General features: G+C 37.0%; 1 protein-coding gene across 1 annotated transcript in view; it reads left to right on the top strand.

The window, feature by feature from the left end:
• Positions 1-24,837, top strand: part of PHF2 (PHD finger protein 2) — a 145,186-nt gene that overhangs the window by 96,076 nt on the left and 24,273 nt on the right. Inside the window, exons 5-16 of the mRNA XM_032209585.1 lie at positions 1,299-1,440; positions 4,107-4,293; positions 5,613-5,775; positions 8,326-8,413; positions 9,236-9,342; positions 11,458-11,549; positions 12,520-12,609; positions 14,153-14,581; positions 15,393-15,512; positions 17,219-17,337; positions 22,985-23,163; positions 23,565-23,638. Of these exons, the coding sequence (XP_032065476.1) occupies positions 1,299-1,440; positions 4,107-4,293; positions 5,613-5,775; positions 8,326-8,413; positions 9,236-9,342; positions 11,458-11,549; positions 12,520-12,609; positions 14,153-14,581; positions 15,393-15,512; positions 17,219-17,337; positions 22,985-23,163; positions 23,565-23,638 (1,790 nt within the window). The remainder of the gene's footprint in view (positions 1-1,298; positions 1,441-4,106; positions 4,294-5,612; positions 5,776-8,325; positions 8,414-9,235; positions 9,343-11,457; positions 11,550-12,519; positions 12,610-14,152; positions 14,582-15,392; positions 15,513-17,218; positions 17,338-22,984; positions 23,164-23,564; positions 23,639-24,837) is intronic.

The raw sequence follows: 24,837 nt of genomic DNA, 5'->3' as shown, positions 1-24,837 counted from the left end.
ATAGCACCTCCATTTAGTGTAATCTTGATGTATACACCTTCCTTAAAAAGCCAAGCACCAAAATGAACACAGATGAACAATGGAAACAGCTCAGTGAAACTTTGGTGGATTTATTTTAACAATGTGACTAAAAGATTATTTAGACTTCCCCTGGATGGTATCTGGACTTTTCTAAGGGAGGTTGACCAGAGTGTTTGCGAAATATTGATTTAGATAAATAGACAAATTTTATAATCAACATATGTTTTTACAACATTTATTGAGAAGATGGGATGGATGCAGATGCCACCAATACTTTACTTGAAAAGTCATATGCATTTCACTTTTAAATGACCCTTGCACATCAACTTAGAAAAATGAATAAAAAATAAATTGTCCTGAAAATGATTATTGATTGGGAAAATATTTCTGAACCAGCATAATAGAAAAGTTGTTCATTTCCCCAGGATTCCTTAGCTGCTCTCTGCAGCTCTCATACAATCCTGGGAACTGACAGTTGACTTAAGAAGAGGTACATATTTGTGCGTGTAGTGCATATATAAAGTGCGTATAATCAAGGCTATGGTTTTCCCAGTTGCAATGTATAAGGCTGTGAAAGTTGGACCTGATAGGCTGAACGCCAAGAATGGACGCCTTTGAGCTATGGTGCTGGAGAAGACTCCTGAGAGTCCCTTGGACTGCAAGGTGATCAAACCAGTCAATCCTAGAGGAGCTCAACCCCTGACTGGTCTTTAGAAGGCCAGATCCTGAAGATGAAACTCAAATACTTTGGCCACCTAATGAGAAGGAAGGACTCACTGGAGAAGAGCCTAACGCTGGGATAGATTGAGGGCAAAAGAAGAAGGGGACGACAGAGAATGAGGTGGCTGGATGGAGTCACTGAAGCAGTCAGTGTGAGCTTAAATGGACTCCAGAGGATGGTAAAGGATAGGAAGGCCTGGAATAATGTTGTCCAATATGGTTGCGATGGGTCAGACATGACTTCGCAACTAACAACAGCAACATATTTTTGCTCCCAGTGACTTCAAACTCTTTTGGGGTCGTCAAATTGAAAGTGTTAGACAGAGCAACCATAGGCTTGGGTTGCCAGATGAACCATCTCACTTTCTCAATTTTCAAAATAGGTTTCCTTTTTCTTAATATCCTTTTGCAAATGCAGTTCTTTTTATCCCGAAGAGCAAACTTTTTGCATGGGTCTATTTTCATGTTCTCATGAGATGAAGCTCTATGATACTTTGCCTTATAACTTGCACCCAAGTTTACAGTCCCATTTTCTTGGGTTGGTTGTTTTCTTTTAGGACCAGAAAGGAGTGTGGATGTTACAGATGTCACTAAACAGAAGGACTGCAAGATGAAACTAAAAGAATTTGTTGATTACTATTATAGCACAAATCGAAAAAGAGTCCTGAATGTAACTAACTTGGAGTTTTCAGATACAAGGTGAGATAGTATGTGAAGCCACAGATTCTAAAGATATTCTTTTTCCCCATCATATTTAGACTATTTTTAAGAATAGTAACATCCGTAGCCTGTGGAATGATGGAATCCGGAGTTTGACTTTATTCTATAGATTAGAATATGTTTTCCAGACAAATTAGTATAATTTGCATCTCCACATGCTTGAATTTTGTATTCACAATTTAACAAACTATATAATTTAATTTTTGTGGACTAGGAGTTAGAAAATCAAACAAACCAAACAAAAAGATTGCTAGGGAAAGAATTTCATTTTATTTGTCAAGAGACTGCAGTGATAATTAATGTAGATTACAAAAAGGCTGAAGGTTGATGGCAAAATCATTTATTTTGCAAAGTCCACATATTTCTATTATTAATTGTCTTAATAATGTAATCCCCTTTCCTGCACAGATAACATATTTTTTTTCCTAAACAGCATGATTACAGTTTAGGCATTTAATCCCTCCCCCCAGCCTTCAGAAACTATTGTAAAGAAAGGCATTTTTTATTACAGAAAATTGCTCACATTACATTATCCTCATATACTACTGATTTAATAACTGGTTAGTAAATATATTCTTCAGCAAAGAGTATAGCATTTTAATAAGGTCTCAAGTTCTGCCTTGACATGGAGAATAATAAATAAAATAGGTTTACAATGAGAGCATTTTATACTTAATACCTCACACAAAGAGGCATTTCAAAAGTAAATTCACATCACCATCTCAGTTTAATTAAGTTGTTTTCTATCCATTTTGAATAAATAAGCATTCAGAAAGTGCTATTTGCTCACTCTTTCAATTATATATGCATCTGGGATACTAAATCCTTTGCTAAAACAGTCTTCATTTAATTTATGTTCTGATTTATTTAGAAAAGATTGTCGTATTAAAAGAAGGTTGCCAGATTTATTTATTTATTTATATTTAATACATTTGTGCACTGCCTTCCATTATTGTACACTTCAAGGAGATTTACAAAGCACAAAAATGCAAAATGAAAACAAATTGAAAAGTATAAAAGATGATGAAACTGTATATTTAATTACTGCCTAATATAATATTTATCCACAGTTTTTATTCTTTTATGTTTTAGTGTATGCCATCCAGGTTTTCTCTGAGAGTGAGATGGGCATTTTATGAATGTGATATGTAAATAAATAAAATAAATAAATAAATTTAAGTAGAAGAAATATGAGACCTGTAATAAAAATTTCCACTATAGAGTGCTCTTTTTTTGTCACGATTTGTTACATTTCCCTGTAACTCTATATTTCTAATAGCTAATAGCTCTTAAGTACGTCTGTGAAATGGAGCCATACTCCCCTTCTAAACTTTTTTTCTAAAATAAATAAATTCTACAAATCTACAACTTTGTGAATTTCCCAAGCTTTCCAATTAGCTGTTTCTTCTATACAGGTGATAGTAGTTTGTCTACAGGACAACTACACTTACAGAATTTAGATTCCTAATTGGTATGTAGAAATGAATAAGATTCTATCCACCCCTTTTCATTTATCCCACTTTCCTGAATCTCCCTTTGTGTTTCAGAAAATGGAATGTAATTCTGGGCTGTCCCTCTCGCATTCCCATTCTACCTTCTCAAATAAACCTGTTTGTATGTCAATGTTTTGATAATAAATCAACAGCACTTATAACTGGACTATTGTAAATCAAGAGATCCAATATAAGCTCTTTCAAGAGTTATGGTACCATATTTGAACTCAATGGACTTCTTGCTTGCTTTTCACCTCAAGATGCCTAAATGTAATTCAAATACCAAATGCACAGTGTTTTTGAATCCCATGAATATATATGAATGTTAAAGTTAAAATTGCGGTATTTTTTGCACTATAAGATGCTCTGGAACTTAAGATGCACCTAGCTTTTGGGGAGGAAAACAAGAAAAAAAATCTGCCTCTGCCTCCCAGCATCCATCCAGTATTCATCTGGCTAGCATCCTTCCAGCAAACAGCCTGGTCAGCTTCAGCACGTTATCGCAGCCCTGACTTGTGGCTTGTTAGGGCTCCACTCCATTGTGCACCCCCACCGATCAACTGAGCTGAGCTGCCACTGATGCCGGGGAACACTGGAGCCTTCACTACCAAACAGCAGATTGGCAGTTGGATTCACCTCCAGAATACCGCCAATCAGCTGGGATCACCACTGCTAATCGCTGCCAGCGGCAGCGAATGGCAGCAATAGGTGGTAGCTGCAATGATCCTCACCACCTAGAACAGCTAATCAGCAGGATTACGGGAGACCAATCTAATAGCCAATCAGCTGCTTGGCACTAAAGGCTCCAGTGTTCCCCGGCGGTGGCATTCGCCGCCACTGCACCAACCCTCCTCCCTCCGCCACAACATTCACTGTATAAGACGCACATACATTTCCACCCAATTTTTGCGGGGAATGGGAGTGTGTCTTAAAGTTTTTAAAAAAAGGTAATCAACAATTAAATGCCTGGTAGAAGAGAAGTATCTTAACAGAAATAACAAATACAATTCCATGGAGAATGCATTCCTGGCAGGGAGGCCTCTTCCTGATCTTGCCATTTTCTCAGAAACAAGAGTGTGAATAAAGAAAATTCTTTCAATGTCCTTTAATTGAGTTCAGATGCTTTAATTTTTCTTTCCTGTTTTAAAACAGAATGTCCAGTTTTGTAGAGTCTCCTGAAATAGTGAAAAAGCTCTCATGGGTGGAAAATTATTGGCCTGATGATGCTCTGCTGGGAAAACCAAAAGTGACCAAATACTGCCTGATTTGTGTGAAGGACAGCTACACAGATTTCCATATTGACTCTGGTGGAGCCTCCGCCTGGTATCACATCTTAAAAGTAAGATGCTTTATTCCAGTTAATCATGAGCTAATCAATAGTGTAACAAATTCACACTAAACTTTGGAGTTTGCAATTATTGAAGGTAGAAATAAGAAAAAATAAAACACAGCATATGTTGACATGCAATACTGGCAGTGATCTAATCAAAAAAATTATTCAATATAAGGAGAGGGAAGCATGGAGAAATAACTTACATTGTTTACATATCTAAAATGTGGCTAATTCTAATGTGCAGGTATACATGTTTTGTGATGGGTCAAAAATACATTTGAATAAAATAGTAATAGAAATAGCACTTAGAAACGTCTTAGATACTGCTCCATAGTGCTTTACAGCACTCTGTGTGGTTTACACATTGTCAGCATATTGCCCCCAACAATCTGGGTCCTCATTTTACTGACATTGAAAGGATGGAAGCCTGAGTCAACCTTGATCATGTCAGGATCAAACTCCAGACTGTGGACAGAGAAGTTGAATAATAAAAAACAGACTACTTTTGGGGAATTTAAACTTACTATTAAAGTGCTATTAAGACACTCTGATGCTAAGAAGTTAGACGTTCTACTCCCCCTCCCCACTTGAAAAGAATTCTGTTCCAATTGCCACTTGGGTGTGTGCATGGCTAGCGTATGATTCACTCAGCCTGCAGCCTGGGAGTTTAGACATTCTACTCCCTCTCCCCACCTGAAAAATGCTCTAATGCTAAGGAGTTAGCCTGAGGGAGAGAAAGGACCTCAGATACGAGAGGAGAGGCTTCTGTGGGCCAAACCTGAGGGAGATAAAGGGATAGGAGAGGATCAATGGGGCAAGCCTGAGGGAGAGGAGAGAGGAGAGGAGAGGCTTCTGTGGGGCAAACCTGAGGGAGAGAAGGGGATAGGAGTGGCCAATCATAACTACTCATTTATTTTCAAGCTGTAAGTGTTAATTTATCAAGCCTGATCACATAGTTCTATAGCAGAGCATGGATATTCTGTGTGTGTGTGTGTGTGTGTGTGTGTGTGTGTGTGTGTGTGTGTGTGTGTGTGTAATGAATATCTGATAAGAATGTGCTTTCTGTTCTTTCAATGGGTTGTTGAAAAAAAGGAGACAAGGGGATATTTCAAAGTTGGGGACTCCAGATTACTCTAATCTTTGCTTTTCTACTACAGAGAAATGGGTTAAGAGAAAAAACAATTCTAGGGTTTGGGTTCATGTGATCAAAGATCACAGTCATTCTTACCATTCATGATTCCATTCTTCAAAGGCTGACAGGCCAGGGAAGGTTTGAAGATAAGAAACTAAATCTGAATCAATCTAAAACAATTTTTCTGATTCAGGGAGAAAAGATATTTTATCTCATCAAACCAACCTCTGCAAATATCTCCCTCTATGAGCGTTGGCAGTCAGCAGCAAATCACAGTGAGATGTTTTTTGCTGATCAAGTGGATAAATGTTACAAATGCACAGTTAAACAAGGACAAACACTCTTCATTCCATCAGGTAAGGAAGCGGTTGGAGTTAAAACTTAAAAATGAGAGGCTTGCTTTCAACATGTTTGTTGGTTTGAATCCTGGAAGTACAAATCAGAAATGATGAGAGGTGATATAGAGTTATATAATTCCCTAGTTAATTTCCCTAGAACAGGTGTGTCCAAACTTGGCAACTTTAAGATTTGTGGTCTTCAACTCCGGCTGGCTGGGGAATTCTGGGAGTTGAAGTCCACAAGTCTTAAAGTTCTCAAGTTTGAATACCCCTGCCCTAGAATATGAATCCATTGGTTCTGCAGCATGCAATACTCAGTTATGTATCTGTAGAGAGTCTACATTCCAAACAACAAAGTAGCACCCCATGTCATCTTTTAGTAGGCCAGATTTGGATTTTCAAAGGGCGAATCTCAATTAGAAATAACCTTCCAGACATTACATTTCCCAGAATCCTTCACCATTGGACATATTTGTTCAGCTGTTAAGAATTTTAGTTGAGCAATATTTGTAGGGGTACAGATTCTTGGACTAGATGTTACAAGGGTCATAAATTCATATGTACAACACTAATATATGAGTAGTAGAATGGATAATTCCATATTTAACTCTTGCTGAGTCACCTTGTAAATGCCTCACTGAATGTTTTTCATCATTAATGTCTCAATTGGAAAGCCTGAGATAAGTCTAGCAAAGAATAAGGTGTTCACAAAGAACGTCTATAGGAGAGAATAAATTACAAGGGAAGGGCATGGCATATTCCTTTTCTCCCAGCAGCTGTCTCTTGTCAGTTCCTCCCATGTTACTCCAGTTTCTAGAGCACAAAGCTGTTCTCACAGAAGATTGTACAAATATAAGCAGGAATAAGTGAAGCAAGTGTTCTTATTGTATGTTTAGTATCAGTTTTTTGACTCTGTACACTTTAGCTATACCCAAATTAGGTTATTCTTCATCAGATCATTTATTTTCAATTATTATTTGAGATTCTTGGGTGCCTACTACAAGTGCTGCTCACAGATAATCAGAGCTAAGCCTTATTTGTGAAGTTACGCACTGAGGATCAGATGGGATAGCTATTGCATTGCAGTTTCTTTGAATGAAATTGCCTTTCTTGGTCTTGGAATTGAGAACAGGTTGGGAATTCATGGCTATCTTAGCAACCATGGACTTGATCCATGCATCACAACCTATATCGAGGAAGTCATATGTTAGTTTTTGGGTTTTGTCTTAGGCAATACAATATGAACCCTGCCACAGGGCAGAAGGACTATTTGAATGGTTTGCCCCAGTTATATTATGAACCCTACTGGAAGGTTTGGTCTTGTTGCAAGATTTGACTGATTGTTGCTTGGAATGACAAGATAATGGCACTTTGGAACAGATTGCACCAATCTGGACAGTATGCAAATCCTAGAGTCTTACCGGATTTTTAGAGGAACTCTAGGAGATGACATCACATGATATGTAGGATTTTAGACTGAGATTGAGATGGCATTCATTACAGTTGTTTATTACCTTTGAAAGGCTCAGGATAGGGTGGTGCTTCCAACCTAACCTTGCTGGATCATGATATCCTTCTGGATTAGTATATGGGTTGGGTGTAGGGGGCATAATCCTATGAAGGTTATTCTCCTTCATTTGAGGCTGATTCTAGTTGGTGTTGATGGAAGAGAGAAATCCATCTTAACACTTAAACCTACATTGTGGGGTCCCTATGTGTTACTCTATACCAGTGATGGTGACTTTTTTCAGCACCAAGTGCTGAAAAGAGAGCACCTGCATGCACACACACACACATGTGTCAGGCCTGCAACTTGAAAGAGGAGTTGTAAAGGGGGTTGCGCGTGCATGCACACACCGGGAAATGAAATTCTGATTTCTGGCACATGCATACACACCAGCCACCTATTCTTCTGGCTACTGGCACGCAAGCACTTGTGACAATCAGTTGACCAGCACACATGCCCACACCAGAAAACGTTCCAGTTCCAGCATGCATGAAGGCCAGCTGATCGTTGCGCAAGGTGGCATGCCAGACACCCAGAAGAGGAATTGGCGCTGCCGCACATGCCAGGCGACATGGCTCTGCGTGCCACTTTGGGCATGCATGCCATAGATTCGCCATCACGGCTCTATATTGACTTCTCTTTAACACCTGTTAAGTAACATTGATAAGCTGAGGATACACAGTTGTTTATCTCTGCCCCAGGATGCTCAATTAATTTCCTCTAGGTTCTGTATCAGTATCTAAGGACAGTCTTGCTAAATTGCCCTTCTTCCCACCCATCCCCTTTCTGCTCCAAAAATTTGATATATCATGGAAACTTTGAGAATGAAGTCTGCTTCCCGCACTAGGTCTTTCTTACCTAGGAAGATTTGGAAGTAAGCCTGCTTTGACTGTCTAAAAGGTGTTTCCTATTCAGCAAAGATAAACTAGTTTCCAAAATCCTCCTGAGTTGAAAGGAGCTCCCAGTGAATTGAAAATATGAACAATGTAGTTAAATTGGTGATTATAATAAATGTTTAACAAAAAAATTGTATATGTTTGCTTGGTTTTTTTTCTTCAAAGGATGGATTTATGCAACTTTAACACCTGTTGATTGCCTGGCCTTTGCAGGACATTTTCTACATAGTTTAAGTGTTGAGATGCAGATGAGGTAAGGCAATTGTGGATAATTAACTATATTCCTTTTTTTTAAAAAAAAAGATGAAAATTGGTTACAGCTTTAGGCACATGCCTGAACATGTATATTGAAATAGATTTCCAACTTGTTCTTCCAAGCTGCTATCATATCACACTTAACAATTTTCTAAAGCACAGTTGAAAGGTGTGTCGCATTTTCCCATATTTTTATTTCATGTGTTGCACCAGGTTTATTAGAAAATTTTTGTAAAAGAAACAACACTATTATTTGCAACATTATTCAATTACTGTAACTGTAGTCATATATTATTATGAAACTGATCATTTCTACTGTTCTAATCTCTGAATATTTTCTTGTATTTGTTCACACTTAATATTCAAGTCTTCTGAATAAGTATGAATAAATTTTGTGTTGGGCTTCAGGAGAATACATTTTTGGCTACATTACACTTAATTAAATGAGTATGATACATTAAGTCAGATTGAATTTTGAGGAATTACATATAGGATTGTAGTGCCTCCTGTGTTATAAGTCCAACACTGTACGTGTTGTATAATTTTGCTGTACATTTGTTTGGAGTCTATTATTCCCTTGGGGATGATTACTGAGTTATATCAATGCTAGCTGTTCATTTAAAATCAGCAAAGATCATGTAAGACTCTTTGTTTTGAATTTGTGTATTTCTGTAGCAATTGACAATTCCAGATAACTGCCTTGAAATTAAAGTTACACCGGATGTATTCTGGGCAACGATGGTAGAAATGTTTTTTTGAATGGGGAGGAAAGAATTTTTGTGATCTTTGCAATTGAAACTTTTTTTGCTGTGTTTCCTAGAGCATATGAAGTTGAAAGACGATTAAAAATTGTCAGTTTAACCCAGTTTCCCAACTATGAAACAGCATGTTGGTATACAGGAAGATACCTGCTGGAATCATTTAAAGGTAAATAAAAGTACCTTTCCTGCTCTTGTTCTATACCATGATGTTAATTTCCATTAATATTTAAGCTGGCAACCATAGCCATTTGTTGCATGCTTTTTTTGGAGGGGAGGGGATAAACTTAACCAATGAAGCACTCAGATTCAATCCCAATTATGTATTTATTTATGTATTCATATCTCACTTTCCTCTAAGATCTCAGTGACATATATAGAGGTGTTCCAAAATTTTATTTCCTTTCAGCAACAATATGAAGTAGGTTGAAATTGGTCCACATAGTATATCCCTGTGGATCTTTGTGATTGAATAGAAATTTCAATCTGTATCCCCTTGCTTAAGGCCAACCTTTGAATTGCAGTACTACAATACACTAGCTCTAAACTGACCTTAATGTTAATAAGTACCCTTGATCCTGAAGGTGATTTGAGTATAATACGAGGCTGTTTGAAGAAAGGACTGGAATGGTAGCAATCTAGAAGCAAAGATTAACAGGTGAATCCTCGGTATATTTGCCTAACTGCCTTTTAACATTATCACTGTATTTTGTGGTAACAAATTCCATAATTTCACCACCCATTGTATCATGAGTGGGAAATAAGTGTTGTGGGGCAGGGGTTTTTTACAGCTTCTGACTCTGTCATTGGAATGATGCTCAGATAATCAGAAATGACAATACCATTTTTTCCTGCACAATTTTTTTTCTTTTAGGGCTTTCTTAAGGACTATAATGACACCCATCTTGGAAGCAAACTGCCCCCCTTTTTCTCCTTCAATCCCCAATCCACTTTCACAATTAAAAATTGTGTCTCCAACATTTGGAGATACACTGGGTAAATTTCACTAAGATTATTTGAGGGAACTTAGGAAATGCAAGTGATTAGCTTTGTAGAGGTTTCAAAATCACGTTCACACTTTTATTTTGGAAGAATATATTGTGTTGCCCAAATTAACATTTTGTTGTCCTATTTTGCCAGTGAACCCAATAGCTACAAATGGAGTACTGGAGTAGCTTGCAGGATACTTGGTGGCCATTCCTGTACTAGACAAATTGTTACTTGGTCTCAATCCCAAGTTTTGGTCTATATTCTTCTGAAGATAACTTTTTAACATCAACTTTCCAAAGCATCTTAACTTCTCGCCCATAAATTCATTCTATTTGTTCCTTTATTCTTTGTTCTTGTATTCTTGAAATTATTGTTTACTTTGACCACATGGTTTTCATCTTCTTATGATTTTTTAAAAGTACAATATTGAAAATGTTCATCTTTTATTAACTGTTGTATCAATATAAATAACCAATTTGGATATTGGTTGCATTTGCCCAAAATGCTAAACACTGGATTTTAGTAGGGAAAGAATGTAGGAAAAGCTGAATTTGGACTTATATGGCAATTTTTGTCTAACTAGTCTGTTGATACACTTTTGAGATGCTTGCATATGAGCATATAATAATGAATCAACAGATATGGCCTCACAGAATGGAAATGAATGTTTTGCTTAAACATTTTACTTTAAAAAAATATGAAAGTACAGTATTGAGCATGGGAAGCCTACTTGAGTGATGGATTTCTCAAAATCCACAACTTCCTAACAGGGAAACACAGTGAGTTGGATGGGGGAGACTGAAATGAAATCTCATATTGATAAAGTAGATAGAGGATGAACTTGCATGAGTCAGATGTTGCTCATGCAAATTTCATTTGCCCAATTTTTAGCTAGGGACTTAGAGAAGGGGCAACGAGGAATAGAGGATGTGGGAATGGTGTCTCCACCAAAGCAGTTTTGGCTTCAATTCTATGTCTTTGAATACCAGAATCCCCATTTGGGTCAGCACAGTTTTTATCAGTTAGAATATCATCACTAAATCACTTATTCCACTTGTTGTCAAGTCAGAAATTAGCCCAGCAAAATGCAAAGGGGAAATTCAGGAAGTTCAAGCTCAGATTCAAAACTAATCTTCAAGGTTTGGAACTACTGATTTATGATCATAGAAGCTCAATTCGCAAGCTTTTTAACAGCCAGTTTAATCTCTTACATGTATGATTTTAAAAAGCTACATCTATAGGCAATTGGTCACATTCATTGAATGGACTTCTATTTTTTTCTCCCTCTATTAAGGATTGCACAAAGCTGGAAAGCAGCCTCCTTCCCATTTAGTCCAGGGAGCAAAAATTCTAAATGGTGCTTTCAGGTCTTGGACTAAAAAGCAGGTAGGGATCTTTCTGTTGTATACGTTTGCATGGCCATTCAGAAAACGAGGAAGTGAACAACTTTCTTGACAAAAGAATTTTCTTTCTGTAAGAGCAGAACAGTTTTACATCCAGACTTGTGCGGTCATTTAGATGTACTTGTGTCATAGCACTGAAATGAATGTTCAGGAAATGCACTTGAAATTCTAGGAGGGGGACGTGGCAGAATGAAGTGCAAGAAAGGATATGGGTTGGGAAGGAAACAGATTTAAAAAATGCCACTTTCTTTCCATAAGTGGCTCTGGACCCTTTCCATATGTAGGATCTTGCCATGGATGCATAAATGTCCTTTCATAATTCTAAACTAATAGTTTTTGTCTAATTTGAATGCTTCATAAAGTTAATACGGCATGCTTTTAAATAGCATAACTTTATAAGCAGGGGTGAAATGCTACCAGTTTGGACCGGTTCACTCAAACAAGTAGTTTAAAAAAATGTTACTGGTTTGTTCGAACCAGTAGTTCCGACAATCAGCTGTGCAACAATCAGCTGTGCCACTTGATTTATATTTATTAGAAATCGCACGGCACAGATGATTGTTGCACAGCTGATCGTCGGAACTACAGGCTTGCCTGAACTAGTTGGATTTTTTTACTACCAGTTCAGGCAAGCCAGTAGTTCTGACAATCAGCTGTGCAACAATCAGCTGTGCCATGCAATTTATATTCGCTAGAAAAAAGGAAATCCTGCTTTCTAGCGCATCTAAATCATGCAGCACAGCTGTCCCCCCCCCCACTGTTCTATCTTTGCAGACTCAGAAAAGGCTTCTTTATCCTCCTTTTTCAGCTCTGTGCGGTAGTGCCCTGGGAGCGCGCATGAAACAAACCAGTAGTGAAGCGAACTGGTAGCAGACTTCAGAGCATTTCACCCCTGCTGAAAAGATTTCTTGATGATTTTTTAACCTTTTGTATTTTGTTTTATTAAACTCAAGGCTTTAATGGACCATGAAGATGAACTCCCAGAACATTTTAAGCCAGCACAACTGATCAAGGACCTTGCCAAAGAAATAAGATTAAGCGAAGTAAGAATCCTTTGTTGAATAAAATACCTTGTGCATTTTCTCATAAAATGCCAGAAAAAGTTATTCTTATGTCTGTACGACGAGTCAAAATCCTTCTCCTTTAATTACAACAGCTATGGCTTGTAGTTTAATGTGTGTGTGGGGGGGGGAAGTATTCATTTTCACATATCAATGATGTATGTGTTTAAATGTAGCAACTGTATTCCATTACAGTTTGCTTTATATAATATACCTTTACAGGTAGTTCTTGACTTATGACTGATCACTTAGAGGTGGTTCATAGTTTTAATGGACTTTAGAAAAGCTACCTACAACCTGGTCTCAAAGTTATGATTGCTACAGCATCCCATAGTTGTTCATCCTTATAGCAGGCTCCATAACAGTTGTGAGTCTTGAGGCTACCCATATATAATTTCTATTATCTGCACATAAAAGCAACATATATATTTATTTTTCATGCTAATTAATTTGGCAACTTGATAAGGCAACAAAGAGTAAATGATAAAATAGGAGAGGTTTGCCAAGAGGCATGGGAACTCCAGGTTGAAGAGATGCTTTGTCATCTTTGCAGCTCCCTATGAAGCTTTCAGATGCAACTTTTACTGTAAAGAATATGAGCCACGATCTCAATAAAATCGTCTGATTTGGATTGGTCTTTTCCTGATCATTTTACCTTGACAGCAAAATAAAATTCTATCTTGTATCGCTTTCAAATTAATTTGAACTGCATTCCTTTAAAACTGATTAGCATTTTAAATAAGAGGCTGTCTTCATTTCTTTTTTATTTCTATTGTTTTAAAAAGAAAAATGGAAAAAAAAAATAGGATTAAAAAAGCCAAATAAATAATAGAAAAAAACAATTTAACAAATCTCTGTATTTAAAATGATTACATTTTTCTGTTATCAAATATTGGTGGTGATATTTTCCTAATAAAAACAAAATCTTTTTTAGTGTAAGGTATATTTAAGTGAGACTTTTTCAGATTTATTTATTTACATTAAATTATACACTGCCCATCTATTTGTTGAGTGACTCTTTTTCTATAGAAACTACAACACATATGAAGAAATAAAGGCAACCTGCCACATTAATGCTTAGAACCAAAGTATTTAATATTTTATGTATAAGGTACATTTTTCTGGAAAAACACACCAAAATGGCATGCAATACTACATGCAACAAAATAAAAACACTTTACAAATTACAAAGTGAAATACTAAGTGGTATAAATTGTTTTGCAATGAATCATACCATTTGGGTTCACTATTCTCAGTCCTATCATGAAATTTAAGAATAAACTATAGGAGATTAACTATAGATTGGATTATATCTTCAGTTTTCTATAGTCATAAGTAGAGCAAAATACGAAAAAACCATGAAGCAACTCTGGCCTTCTCTTTGAGTACTGTTCAGTCTTCAGTAGAACCACCTTTAGAAATCTTTGGGAAAATTCTGAAAATAATGTAGAAGGTTAACTATTTTGTAGCAACAAAAATATGAAAGTTGATCTGACAATATGCTCGTCTTCTTTTTTTCCTGAAGAATGCTTTGAAAGTCAGCAAACCTGAAGTGGCTGTTAATGTGAATGTTGAGGAAATCACTCCTGTGGAGAAAGAAGAAATACCGTCACCCCCACCACAAACGCCTCCGCCACCTCCTCCGCCACCATCGCCGCCTCCTCCACCACCTTCTCCGCCGCCGCCACCACCTGAAAAAGTCCCTAAGAAAAAGACTCCCAAAGCAATAAAAGCACCGAAACCCACCAAGCTACCTAAACCTCCCAAGCCACCTAAACCTCCCAAGCCACCTAAGCCCCCCAAGTCCCCCAAAGCCCCAAAAGTAAAGGGGGAAGGGAAGAAAAAAGGCAAAAAGGTTAAAGAACCGCCTCCACCTGCCATTCCAAATTTAGACCTTCTCGAGGCCCACACAAAAGAGGCTCTAACAAAGATTGAAACACCAAAGAAGGGAAAGGTGAGCAAAGTGAACACTCAGTAATAATTTGGGGCCAGAGATCTCTTGATAGTTGCTCTCCTCTTTAACTCACCCAAGCATAATTTATAAATGTAATTTCCAAAATTGGTATACCTTGCTTAGTATTTGACTTCCAGCTGGGTTCCCTTCATGAAATTAGTTTTCTGTCTGTGCTTTTTACTAGTTTGTTGGTTCGTTTTATTGTATAAATCAGTGGATGATCACATTTGCAGTGATTCCCAAACTTGGCAACTTTAAGACTTGTGGACTTCAACTCCCAGAATTCTTCAGCCAGCTCTGCCACAAGTCTTAAAGTTGCCAAGTTTGGGAACCACTGCATTAGAGTATGGGCCTAAAATGGAAGATTGTAGTACCTTTACCAGTGTCACTGGCAATATGAGGAATTTGAACCGATTCTCACAACTTGTGCAGTCCATAGAGATCTCCAGCATATGGAGTAATCAAAAACAGAACTCCATTCATAAACAATTTCTAGGACTTAATGAAGTAATGAAATTTTGTTTTTGATTAGTCCACATGTTGAAGATTGCTATGGATTGCACAAGTTGTGAGAATTGGTTCATAATATGCCAAATAGAATTATTAGATTAGCAGATTAACCTGTTTTCCTTATCATCTGCACTTTGTAGTGCTTTTAAAATAAAAACTTTTTTTTCCTTTAATGACCTCTAATGTTTTAACTTTTGGTATCATATTATTTCTAGACATATGGGAACTAGTAGAAGAGAAAAGTGTTCTGTTGTCTTTTCATTTGAAATTAGCTGCCAATCTCTTTATTACTTTAAACTAGGCTGCCAAGAATGCTTTGAACACCCCTACTAAAGAATCTGTTGAAAAACAAAATGAAGTGGAAAAGTTTGAGGTTCGGGAACAGAATAAATCCAAAACGGAAGCAAAATGGAAATATAAGGTATAGCCTTTCATATCTTAGGCGTCAATAAACATTTTAGTAAGGACCATACTTCTGTTTAGTGCTCATGAGGGATACTGATTGGAGAAATGTTCTCTGAAATTTGTCCTGTCATATATATTTTTTGCTCCACCAAATTGCTTCTTTAAGACTTTTTTGATTGAACATTTTCAAATATCTAGCTCTTTTTTTCTTTTTTAAGTATACAGAAATGATAACACAAAACTACTTGAGAATGAGGGCAGGATTTCCTGCATATCATTGGAACCTTTGACTTCTTACTCTCTGAAAAAATACCCGAAAGTTAATTGGTTTTTTGTTTCTCTGTTTGGGTTTTGGGAAGAGTTACAGAAAAAAAAGGATATTTTGCAGATTCAACTCAGTACTAGAAAACTATTTCACTTATTGATTGATTGTTTTTTGTCTGTTTTAGGGTAAGATTGCATTGCCAAAAACGAGTGCAATTGAATTGATTCAATTCAACTAAAGTCAACTATTTATTTAATTGTTGACATATATGCTGCCCATTTGTTAACAAACAATATTTAAAGACAGTTTGCAGTATGTAAAAAAATAAAACACAGTATGTAAAAAAATAATTGATTAAATCATTAACAATGAAATAAATTAGCCCAAGTAATTACAGTATTTGGAGTTCAGAATCATAGAGTATGTATGAGAAACACTAATTATTGCCAATATTTGCAAGAATATTTATTTAGCATAGTTCTACTTATGAGAAATGTCTGCTAAGGTGAGGAAAAAGAAGCAATTTTTGCTGATACTCTTCCTACAAATAATTTTGAAATACTACTCCTCTTCACTACTACAATAGTAGTGAAGAGGAGATTTGAATAGGATTCTGCAATGAGGGAGGAAAATAAGTGAACAATCCACCCTGACTCTCTTCTTTCAGCTATATTGTGCATTGGATTTCATTTTGTAGATTCAGTTTACTGTGCAATTGGTATAATCACTTGACAAATGTACAGTCCCATTCATACTGATGTATTTTTAATTGATCCTATAGATGCACATTCATTTCACAATTTAGGAAATAGTTTTCATCAACACAGCATTCAGGGGCATAGAGCTAGTGTGCGATTCCATCCTATCTCTTGTGCCCTATCTCATCATAAATCTCACTGAAGCCTGATTCACATTTTCACATCCATATAAAGTAAGATGTGAGGTATTCCCTATGATCCAGTTGCACATGCCTGCGAAATGGCATGGCCCATTGGATTTGGTTGCTGGAAATTTAACATACATTTTTAAAAAACCAATATGTTGTGCCCTTACATATATAACCAGTGGAATGGTAATTGTTTTCTATCACCCTCAATTTCCTTCTGCTTTCCTCTTAGTTTTGTCACATAAAATTGAAAATGTTTTAGTCTGCAGTTAAAATTCTATGGCAGTTTTAAGGCTCCAAAGAACATTATTGTTTTAAGCAGCCAACTATGAGGACCATTTCAGTACCCTTGTTGCTGTGTTACTGAACTATTTAGGGTTTTCCTGAGCAGCCCTACTACTAATTAAGTCAACATATATATATTTTCACTTTGTAACAGATTATATGACTCAGAACAGTTCTTATGGGAGGAAACCTGGGATGTACACTGTGCTATTTATATGCCATTGATTCTATGCAGCAACAAATAATCTCGCGGCTGAGATAATAACTGTTGCCCTCTAATTTTCAGAACAGTAAACCTGATTCATTACTGAAAATGGAAGAGGAGCACAAACTGGAGAAGACACCATTATCAGGAAATAAAGACAATAAATTTATGTTTTCTTTCTCCAACAAGAAAATACTGGGGTAGGTGAACACTGACTAATAAAACAATACTTGCTCTGATTTTTGCAAGCCTTCCACATTTCATAATTTACTAGATGTGACCTATATCATTCCCAGTTAAACATAGGTATAAGTATATATGTATAAACATATTTGTATTTGCTGTAGTAGAATGAAAGGAAAGGAAAATGAGGATGGATGTAAAGTATTGATTTTGCTGTCCTTAACTCAGTGAAGAACTCTTGTATGAAAACATGATGATGCAGACTTAAGCATAGATTTGTACCACTGCTAACATTTTATTTTATTTATTTGTTAGATTTTTATCCTGTCTGCTTTACCATATTAATAACCCAAGGTGGCAAACATACCTAATACTCTTTCTTTCTCTCCCATTTTCCTCACATATAATAACTATCGTGATTGGTTGGGCTGAGAGAATCACCCGGATTGGACCAGTCACCCAGCTGACAAACAGTAGAACTCACATTCTATCCAAATGTGAGGTTTCCAAACTTTTATTCCATTGAGCTACTTGTTCCCAGCAAATTGGGACTCTAGAGCTAGAACTACAGAAATGAGTTGATCCCATCTAAGTAACTTCAGAAGTAGCCCAAGTTTATTCAGTGATCAGTTCATTAAGGGAGAGAAGGAGGGAGGGGTGAAGGAAGTGAGGAGGCAAGGAAGCTTTGTTTGCCCATAGTCCTATAGCATGGGAAATAACGAACAAACAAAAGATAAGGTCCTCCTTTCTCTCAGAAGAAAGGGAGGGAAGAACTGACCCTTTTAAAAAGGATTAGGGATCTGAGGATTTATGGGAGGCGCCTCCAGCATGACACTGTGCTATCTTTCATGATGACATTTGGTGCTATCTTTCATGATGATCATAGGCTGAATTGTTCCAATAATGCAAGGTACCTTTAATGATTTATTTCTATTATGTTATGAATATGCATTATTTATATTGTACTTCGTCGTTGACTATGAGATGATAAGAGTCCTAATGACCAAAGCAAGCATAAAAGCTTGTGTAATTAAGGACTAAATAAGCAAAGGAACACTGTAGGCCTTCTGGATTTTAATTAGAAAAAAGTGATGTATCCAGAAATGATTCATCTCTGTGAAGATATAGAAGTGCTAGAGCTATAGTGTAATTAAAATCTGACTCTTTAAAAAACTGTCAATAAATATTTCATTTTGGGATAAAATTGTAAGCATAGGAGGCAAACTGAAGAGTTGATAGATGACTGGCCCATCCCTTAAAGATAAACCTTTGACATAGTCTTGGTAGCTTACAGAATCAGACTTAACAGTATAGTCTTCAGATCCTGCTGGTTTCCAATGTTTTTTCTCACGCTGGTGAGGATGAGGAGGTCCAGATACCATGCCTTTACTAGAAAATTGGCATGATATCAAGTCAGGCATGACTGATTCAAAGTTAGGATAAAGATGTTCGGTTTGCAGGAGGGGTGTGTGTGTTCCTAGTTGCATAATGGAGAACCTGGTCCTTCATTAGGACATGGGAAAGGAATAGTCCCAGCAATGTCTGGTGAGAAGTAGTGTTGGATCAAGAACGGCTTCAATAATATTTTAATTTGGAAATCTACATATGCCATTGCATGATGCTATAGGTGTTGACTTGCTATTAGGAAGACCTTCCATCTGTCCTTCTTGCCTTGTCATTTGACTCTAGTGGGGTGGGTAGCCATTATAAATTCATTTTCCTTTTTTCCCTGACCAGTATGCCTTCACCTTTTCAATTTATAATTTGGGGAAAGGATAGAAAGGAATGTAGAAGTCATAATGGATGCTACTTATCTGTAACCATAAACATGTACTTTCATATCGGTACAATCCCATGTCACCACCCTCCCTCTCAGTTTTTAACAGTCTTAAACATCTGCAACTGCTTTAATCAATGTTATCACCATCATTAATAATATTTCATTTCATTCAGTCTAACCTGAAAGTAATTATTTCATGCTGTGTCTTGACAACTAAGATAAATGAACTCATTTTTGCTACCTTTGTTCAGATTTTTCTTCAGAAGTAAGAAAATCTCTTTTTAGCGATACTAATGATTCAGTTTGCAAAGACTGAATTCAATAGTACTAGTAGATATTAATAATAGAACATTTGGTTGATAGCATCTTTCATTTTTCATATTATTTTTTCTGCATAAATGGCTACGTCTGTAGAATGCATATGAACTATTTATTTCAGAGTTTTTATATATGATTATATTGTGAACCAGATGGTGCTGCATTTGAATTTAATACAGTACTTTTTTTCTAACTTTCAAGATCAATAGAAGTTGATCAGTTCCTAGCAAATGAATACCTAGTCTATCAGATGAATTTTAAAATAAACCACTTAATATTAGTCTACCAATGCTGGTCAAGCATTGATAATTGTATTTAAGTTGATTCTCTTAGCAGAAAGATAAATACCATCTGCCATATAAAAGAGATGGAAGTTTTATTCATAATTATTCGTTTGATTCTCTAGTAATCTATTTTTGATACTTCTATTTAAACCAGAAATATAATTGATTTTGTTATATATCTATTAAATTGAACAAACTCTAAATAAGGAGAAAATAGGTACCACAACTCTAGTATTTGTTTATTAGTCCTTTATGCTACCTTTGTGACTTTATAATGTATCCATTTCTCCTGTTATTTTCCCAACAACACCAACCCTGTGAGGTGGGTTGGGTTGACAGAGAGTGATTGGCTCAAGATCATCCATGGGCTTCCATGCTTAGGGCAGGACTAGAACTCACAGTCTCCTGGTTTCTAGGCCAGCACCTTAACCACTACACCAAATTGGCTTGGAAAGCTCCATTATGTGTGCCCACTTGAAGTGCCCTTAGACTCATGATGGCGAATCTATGGCATGCGTGGTGCACAGATCCCTCTCTATGGGCACGCACACCGTCACCAGCTGCTCCTCTGGTTTCCGGTGTGCACCAGCCAGCTGGTCTTTAAGGATGCCAGAACATTGGAAAACAGCCTGAAAAGCTATTTTTAGATCTTTTTGGGGTGGGCTTTTCAGACCAGTTTTCAGGCTGTTTTTCTGGCCATTTTCAAGCTGTTTTTCTGGCCATTTTCAAGCTGTTTTTCAGGCTGTTTTTGGCCACAAAAACTGCCGGAAAATGTCCCCAAAACAGCCAAAACAATGGCCAAAAACCAGGCATGCGCACTTGGCTAGCTGGTCTTCTGGTTTCTGGCACTCCAGTGCGTGTGTACACACAGGCATCCTGGTTTGGGCACTTCGCTGTCACTGCCTTAGACAATTCTCATTCATTCTAAGGGGAGCTATGCAGAATAACTTCTCAAATGATTGTTTCCTAAGCATAACTGCTGATGACTCAGTGTCAGAGAGCTTCAATGATTATTATCAATATAACCTACTTTTAGGCAAATTCACTCTCATGGTTTATGGAACATACACTTCCATAGCATGTTGCTGTTGTTGTTATTCCTATCCCAAATAAATCCACTATAGGATAAGGCCTCTTTATTGAAGGCAATGGAGCATTATTTGTCACACTGATCCAGGCACAGGATGTATATGAAGGAATCCATGAATTTATTTCACATTGCAATCATGTGCAGGAACAGATAAAATTTGTAGATTAGCAGATGAATTGAAGAATGAAAACGAAATAAGCAGAATAAGTAATGTCTCATTCTTAGTAATAAACGTGAAATTGTATTTTTTTACTAATGTGAACCCTCTGTATTTCTACTGTTTTTTCTCCTGTAATTGGAGTGTGATATCTCACTTCCTTAGTAAGGGTTATATGTTTCTGAACTGTACCATGTAACATGTATGTGTGCAGAATTGAGAGAGAAATCCAGGGGTAGAAATTTGGAAACATAAAACTGATGGCAGAAAAAGATCTTGTGGTCCATCAAGTGCACCCTGTGAGGGATTTTTAAAAAAAAATTGTCAGAAGATGAACATGTGTTTATCCCAAGTATGTTTAAACTCAGTTACTGAGGATTGACCCACTACCTCTCCTGGAAGTTGGTTCCAAGCTTCTACTACTCTTTTTGTGAAGTAATTGTTTTTACTTTTGAACTTTCCCTCCTGTCAGTTTGAGGTTATGCCCCGTGTTCTTGATTTTTGCTTAATATTGAAAATACTTTCTTCTAGAACATGGGTATCAAAGTCAAGGCTTGCAGGATGAATCTGGCCCACAGGGTGCTTAAATCTAGCCTGTGCGGCTGGCCTGGAAATAGCAAAGGACTGACCCACGGTTCCTCTGGCAGCCAAAATGGGTCTCTTGTGCCCAAGCTTTCATTACTAACATTATGCAATGGATTTATGCAATGTCACAAGGGGAGCTGGATCTGATTGGGAGTTTTCTACCACTGCAAATGTGGTGCTAACAGCCTTCCAATTGGATGAAGTTTGGCTTCCCCTGCAAATATGTTGGACTTCAACTTACGTAATTTCTCAGCTAGGCCACCTATGGATTATAAAAGTTGACGTTCAACATATTGGTTGACTTGTTTATTACATTAATTTTACAATACCATATCTTTTGGCTGGCAAAGTGCTGCAGGAGGTCATCCAGGCCGAAAACGGGATGTGTGTGTGGGGCGCACATCCTGTTTTGGTTAGCAGAGTGCTGCAGGAGGTGTCCGGCCTGTTCCATTCCTCCCCCGCTGGCCATGGAGAACTACAATGCTGAAATCCAGTTTGATACCCCTGTTGTAGAACCTTATTCACACCATTAGTATATTTAAAGGTACTGTGGTGTAGTAGTTAACATGCTGGACTAGAAGTCATGAGATCAACATTCTACTTGTCCCTTGAGCATAGAAACTGACTGAGTGTCTTTGGGCTGATCTGGTCAGTGTGTCAGAGTTCCAAGTAACACCTCTAAAGAAAGAAGACTCCGAGGCTTGAGGTTCCTCAAAGTTCCATTTTATTAGAAATGTCATATAGACACATCTGGGAAAACCAGAATCTGAAAATTTCCAGGTTTTTCCCACCCAAGTGAAAGTTCAAATCCCTGCCCAGCACCCACATGGTCCAATAAGGCACCGACCCAACTAGAGATGTCTCCCAGTCACACCACTCCAGGTGCCGGGCAAGATGACCATGACTTTCTGAGAAAGAATGTTATTTTGACTATATATAACCCATGCTCTATATAATCCCCTCTTCCATTTTCCCACAGTAGAAAATGTGTCAGGCCTGAAGGCACAAATGTAAAAGATGGCTTCCAGGTCTGACACAGTGTCTTTCCTCCTTAGATTGGGAAGTAAAAAACTTTCTATCAGTCAGCACTGAGCAATGGTAGTACATTATTGTCTGTAATCTACAGTGGTGATTCATTCTGCACTGGGTTGATCTGGGATACTGATGATGATGATGGTGATTGTGATTGCAATGATGGTGGGTTTAGATACCTAGTTGATTAAAAAATCCCCAGAAGGGATTTTAGTCATATTGTATATTTTGCTGGCTACTTTCTGGTAATATTGGAAAATGTATTTATGTAGTGCACTGTTCGTCTATATATACCCATTTGTGGATTTTAAATGTTTGTTATTTATTGTAAGTCAAAATGGCACTAATATGATGACATTTCTTATTTAAAACTTGTTTCGTATTTCCCTTCCTGATTTAATTTCCTTTATTTTAATAGATCAAAGGGAATGAAAACTCAGTTGAATCCTGGTATATTTGGGTCACAGCAAAATTTCAAAGAAGATAAAGCAAAACCTGTGAAAGATGAATATGAATATGTCTCAGATGATGGAGAATTGAAGATAGATGAATTTCCAATTAGAAGGAAGAAAAACGCCACAAAGAGAGATTTATCATGTAAGACTGTTTCTACTCTTGTATAAATTATGCTATTCATCACAGCAAACCAAAACCAAAACAAACTGATCTGAGGATAACTTTCTGTTCAAAGCAATGACTAGCAAAGTCTCTGTGTGGCCCTTAGAGTTGCAGATAGTTGAGTCACAGACTGTTGCAGGTGTGAGTCTAATTGTTTGGACAGCATTATTTCCCCCCAGCTTTGTTTAACCTATTTGCAGATTTGTTATATTTTGGGATGATTCAGTACATGTGCATGAAGGCCTTTTGGTTAAGAGGGCATGTGCAGAAATGAAATAGTACCAGAGTAATTGGAAATACATTTTAAAAATGAGATGGATTGCCTACATGCTGTTTTTTTATTTAGTAAAGCTAAAAACTCTATTTCAATTTCTTCCTAGTTTTATCAGATAAAAAAGAAACTACACAGCATACTCCAGTGAAGAAGCCAAAAGTGGAATCAGTATTATACAAGGTATTCTGTCAGTATATACCGTAATTACTCTCATGCCTAATAGGATTTAGACTGCTTACCAAAATCATAGACATACATTGCATATTTATTGCTTTTTATACACTGACAAGAAAAATATTTTCTCCCAGTGATGCACATTTCTTTCCCAGAAGAACTTAACATCCGTCTACACGCTACAGAGAGTTCGGTTCATTTCTCTTTAATTCCTTGCAATTTTCTTCAATTGGTTGTCCAATCTTCTGGAATGTATTTAGAGCTCTAGGAAGAATCCATTCCACCAAGTGTGACGAATAAATACATTTTGACATAATACTGTATTTATCATTTGGTTACACAGAAGAAGAAGAAAACTTCTCCAAAAAGAGTAGAGGAAGTTTTCTGCTGAAACTCTGGGTATCTATTGCAAGTCAGTTGTTAATTATGTTATGCTAGTTGGAGAAGTGATTTGACTGGTTTATAGAAACAGCTTCCCTCTGGAATAGAGTGCCCCTCTAGTGGCCTTCAACTAACATAGGAGATTTCTTTTTTTCCTCTCTCTGGTGCAACCAACCCTTTGCTCCTTAATAATAATTAACTAATAATTCTGTGAGTTGGAAAATTCTTCAGGAACTGGATTTGAGGATATAGAGGCAAACAAGAATTGTCTTCTTCTTAATGCATCAGCAGAATCCAATAGAATCATTTAGAATATGTCTTTCTAAATTACTACGCTAAAAGTAGTGTTTATTGTACAAAATCATTTTTCTAATAATATCAATGTCAAATAACCGCTGAGTCCAATTAGTACAAATTTCATTTATTTATTTAGCAGGTTTATATAGCTGCCCATCTTAGAGAACATGATTCCAGGCAACGTACAACCATAGTGACAACCAAAACAGTATAGCAATCATTAAAATACTAAAGTACAAAAAAAATGTAGAAAAACCAAGACTGTGGGAGAATGCTAATCAACTTTTATAATGCAACCATCTACCAGCCCCCCCCCCCCCCATGGATTTCCAGAAGTCATTGGAAAAATCATGTTTAGCATTTCTGGAAGGCTAAAAGCGGTGGGGCTAATCTCAGGTTGGGGGGTGGGATGATGCTTCAGATAGCAAAGGCCACTGTGGAGAAGGCCACTGTCTTCTGGATCACATCAGATGGAATTCCTTAGTAGGTGGGAACCACAGTATACCCATCTAGTAGAGCCAAGGTGG

Source organism: Thamnophis elegans, chromosome 2, assembly GCF_009769535.1.
Source record: "Thamnophis elegans isolate rThaEle1 chromosome 2, rThaEle1.pri, whole genome shotgun sequence".
In the NCBI taxonomy this organism is placed as follows: domain Eukaryota; kingdom Metazoa; phylum Chordata; class Lepidosauria; order Squamata; family Colubridae; genus Thamnophis; species Thamnophis elegans.
Note: the sequence above shows the minus strand (reverse complement) of the source record. Positions and strands in the feature narration are given on the sequence as shown.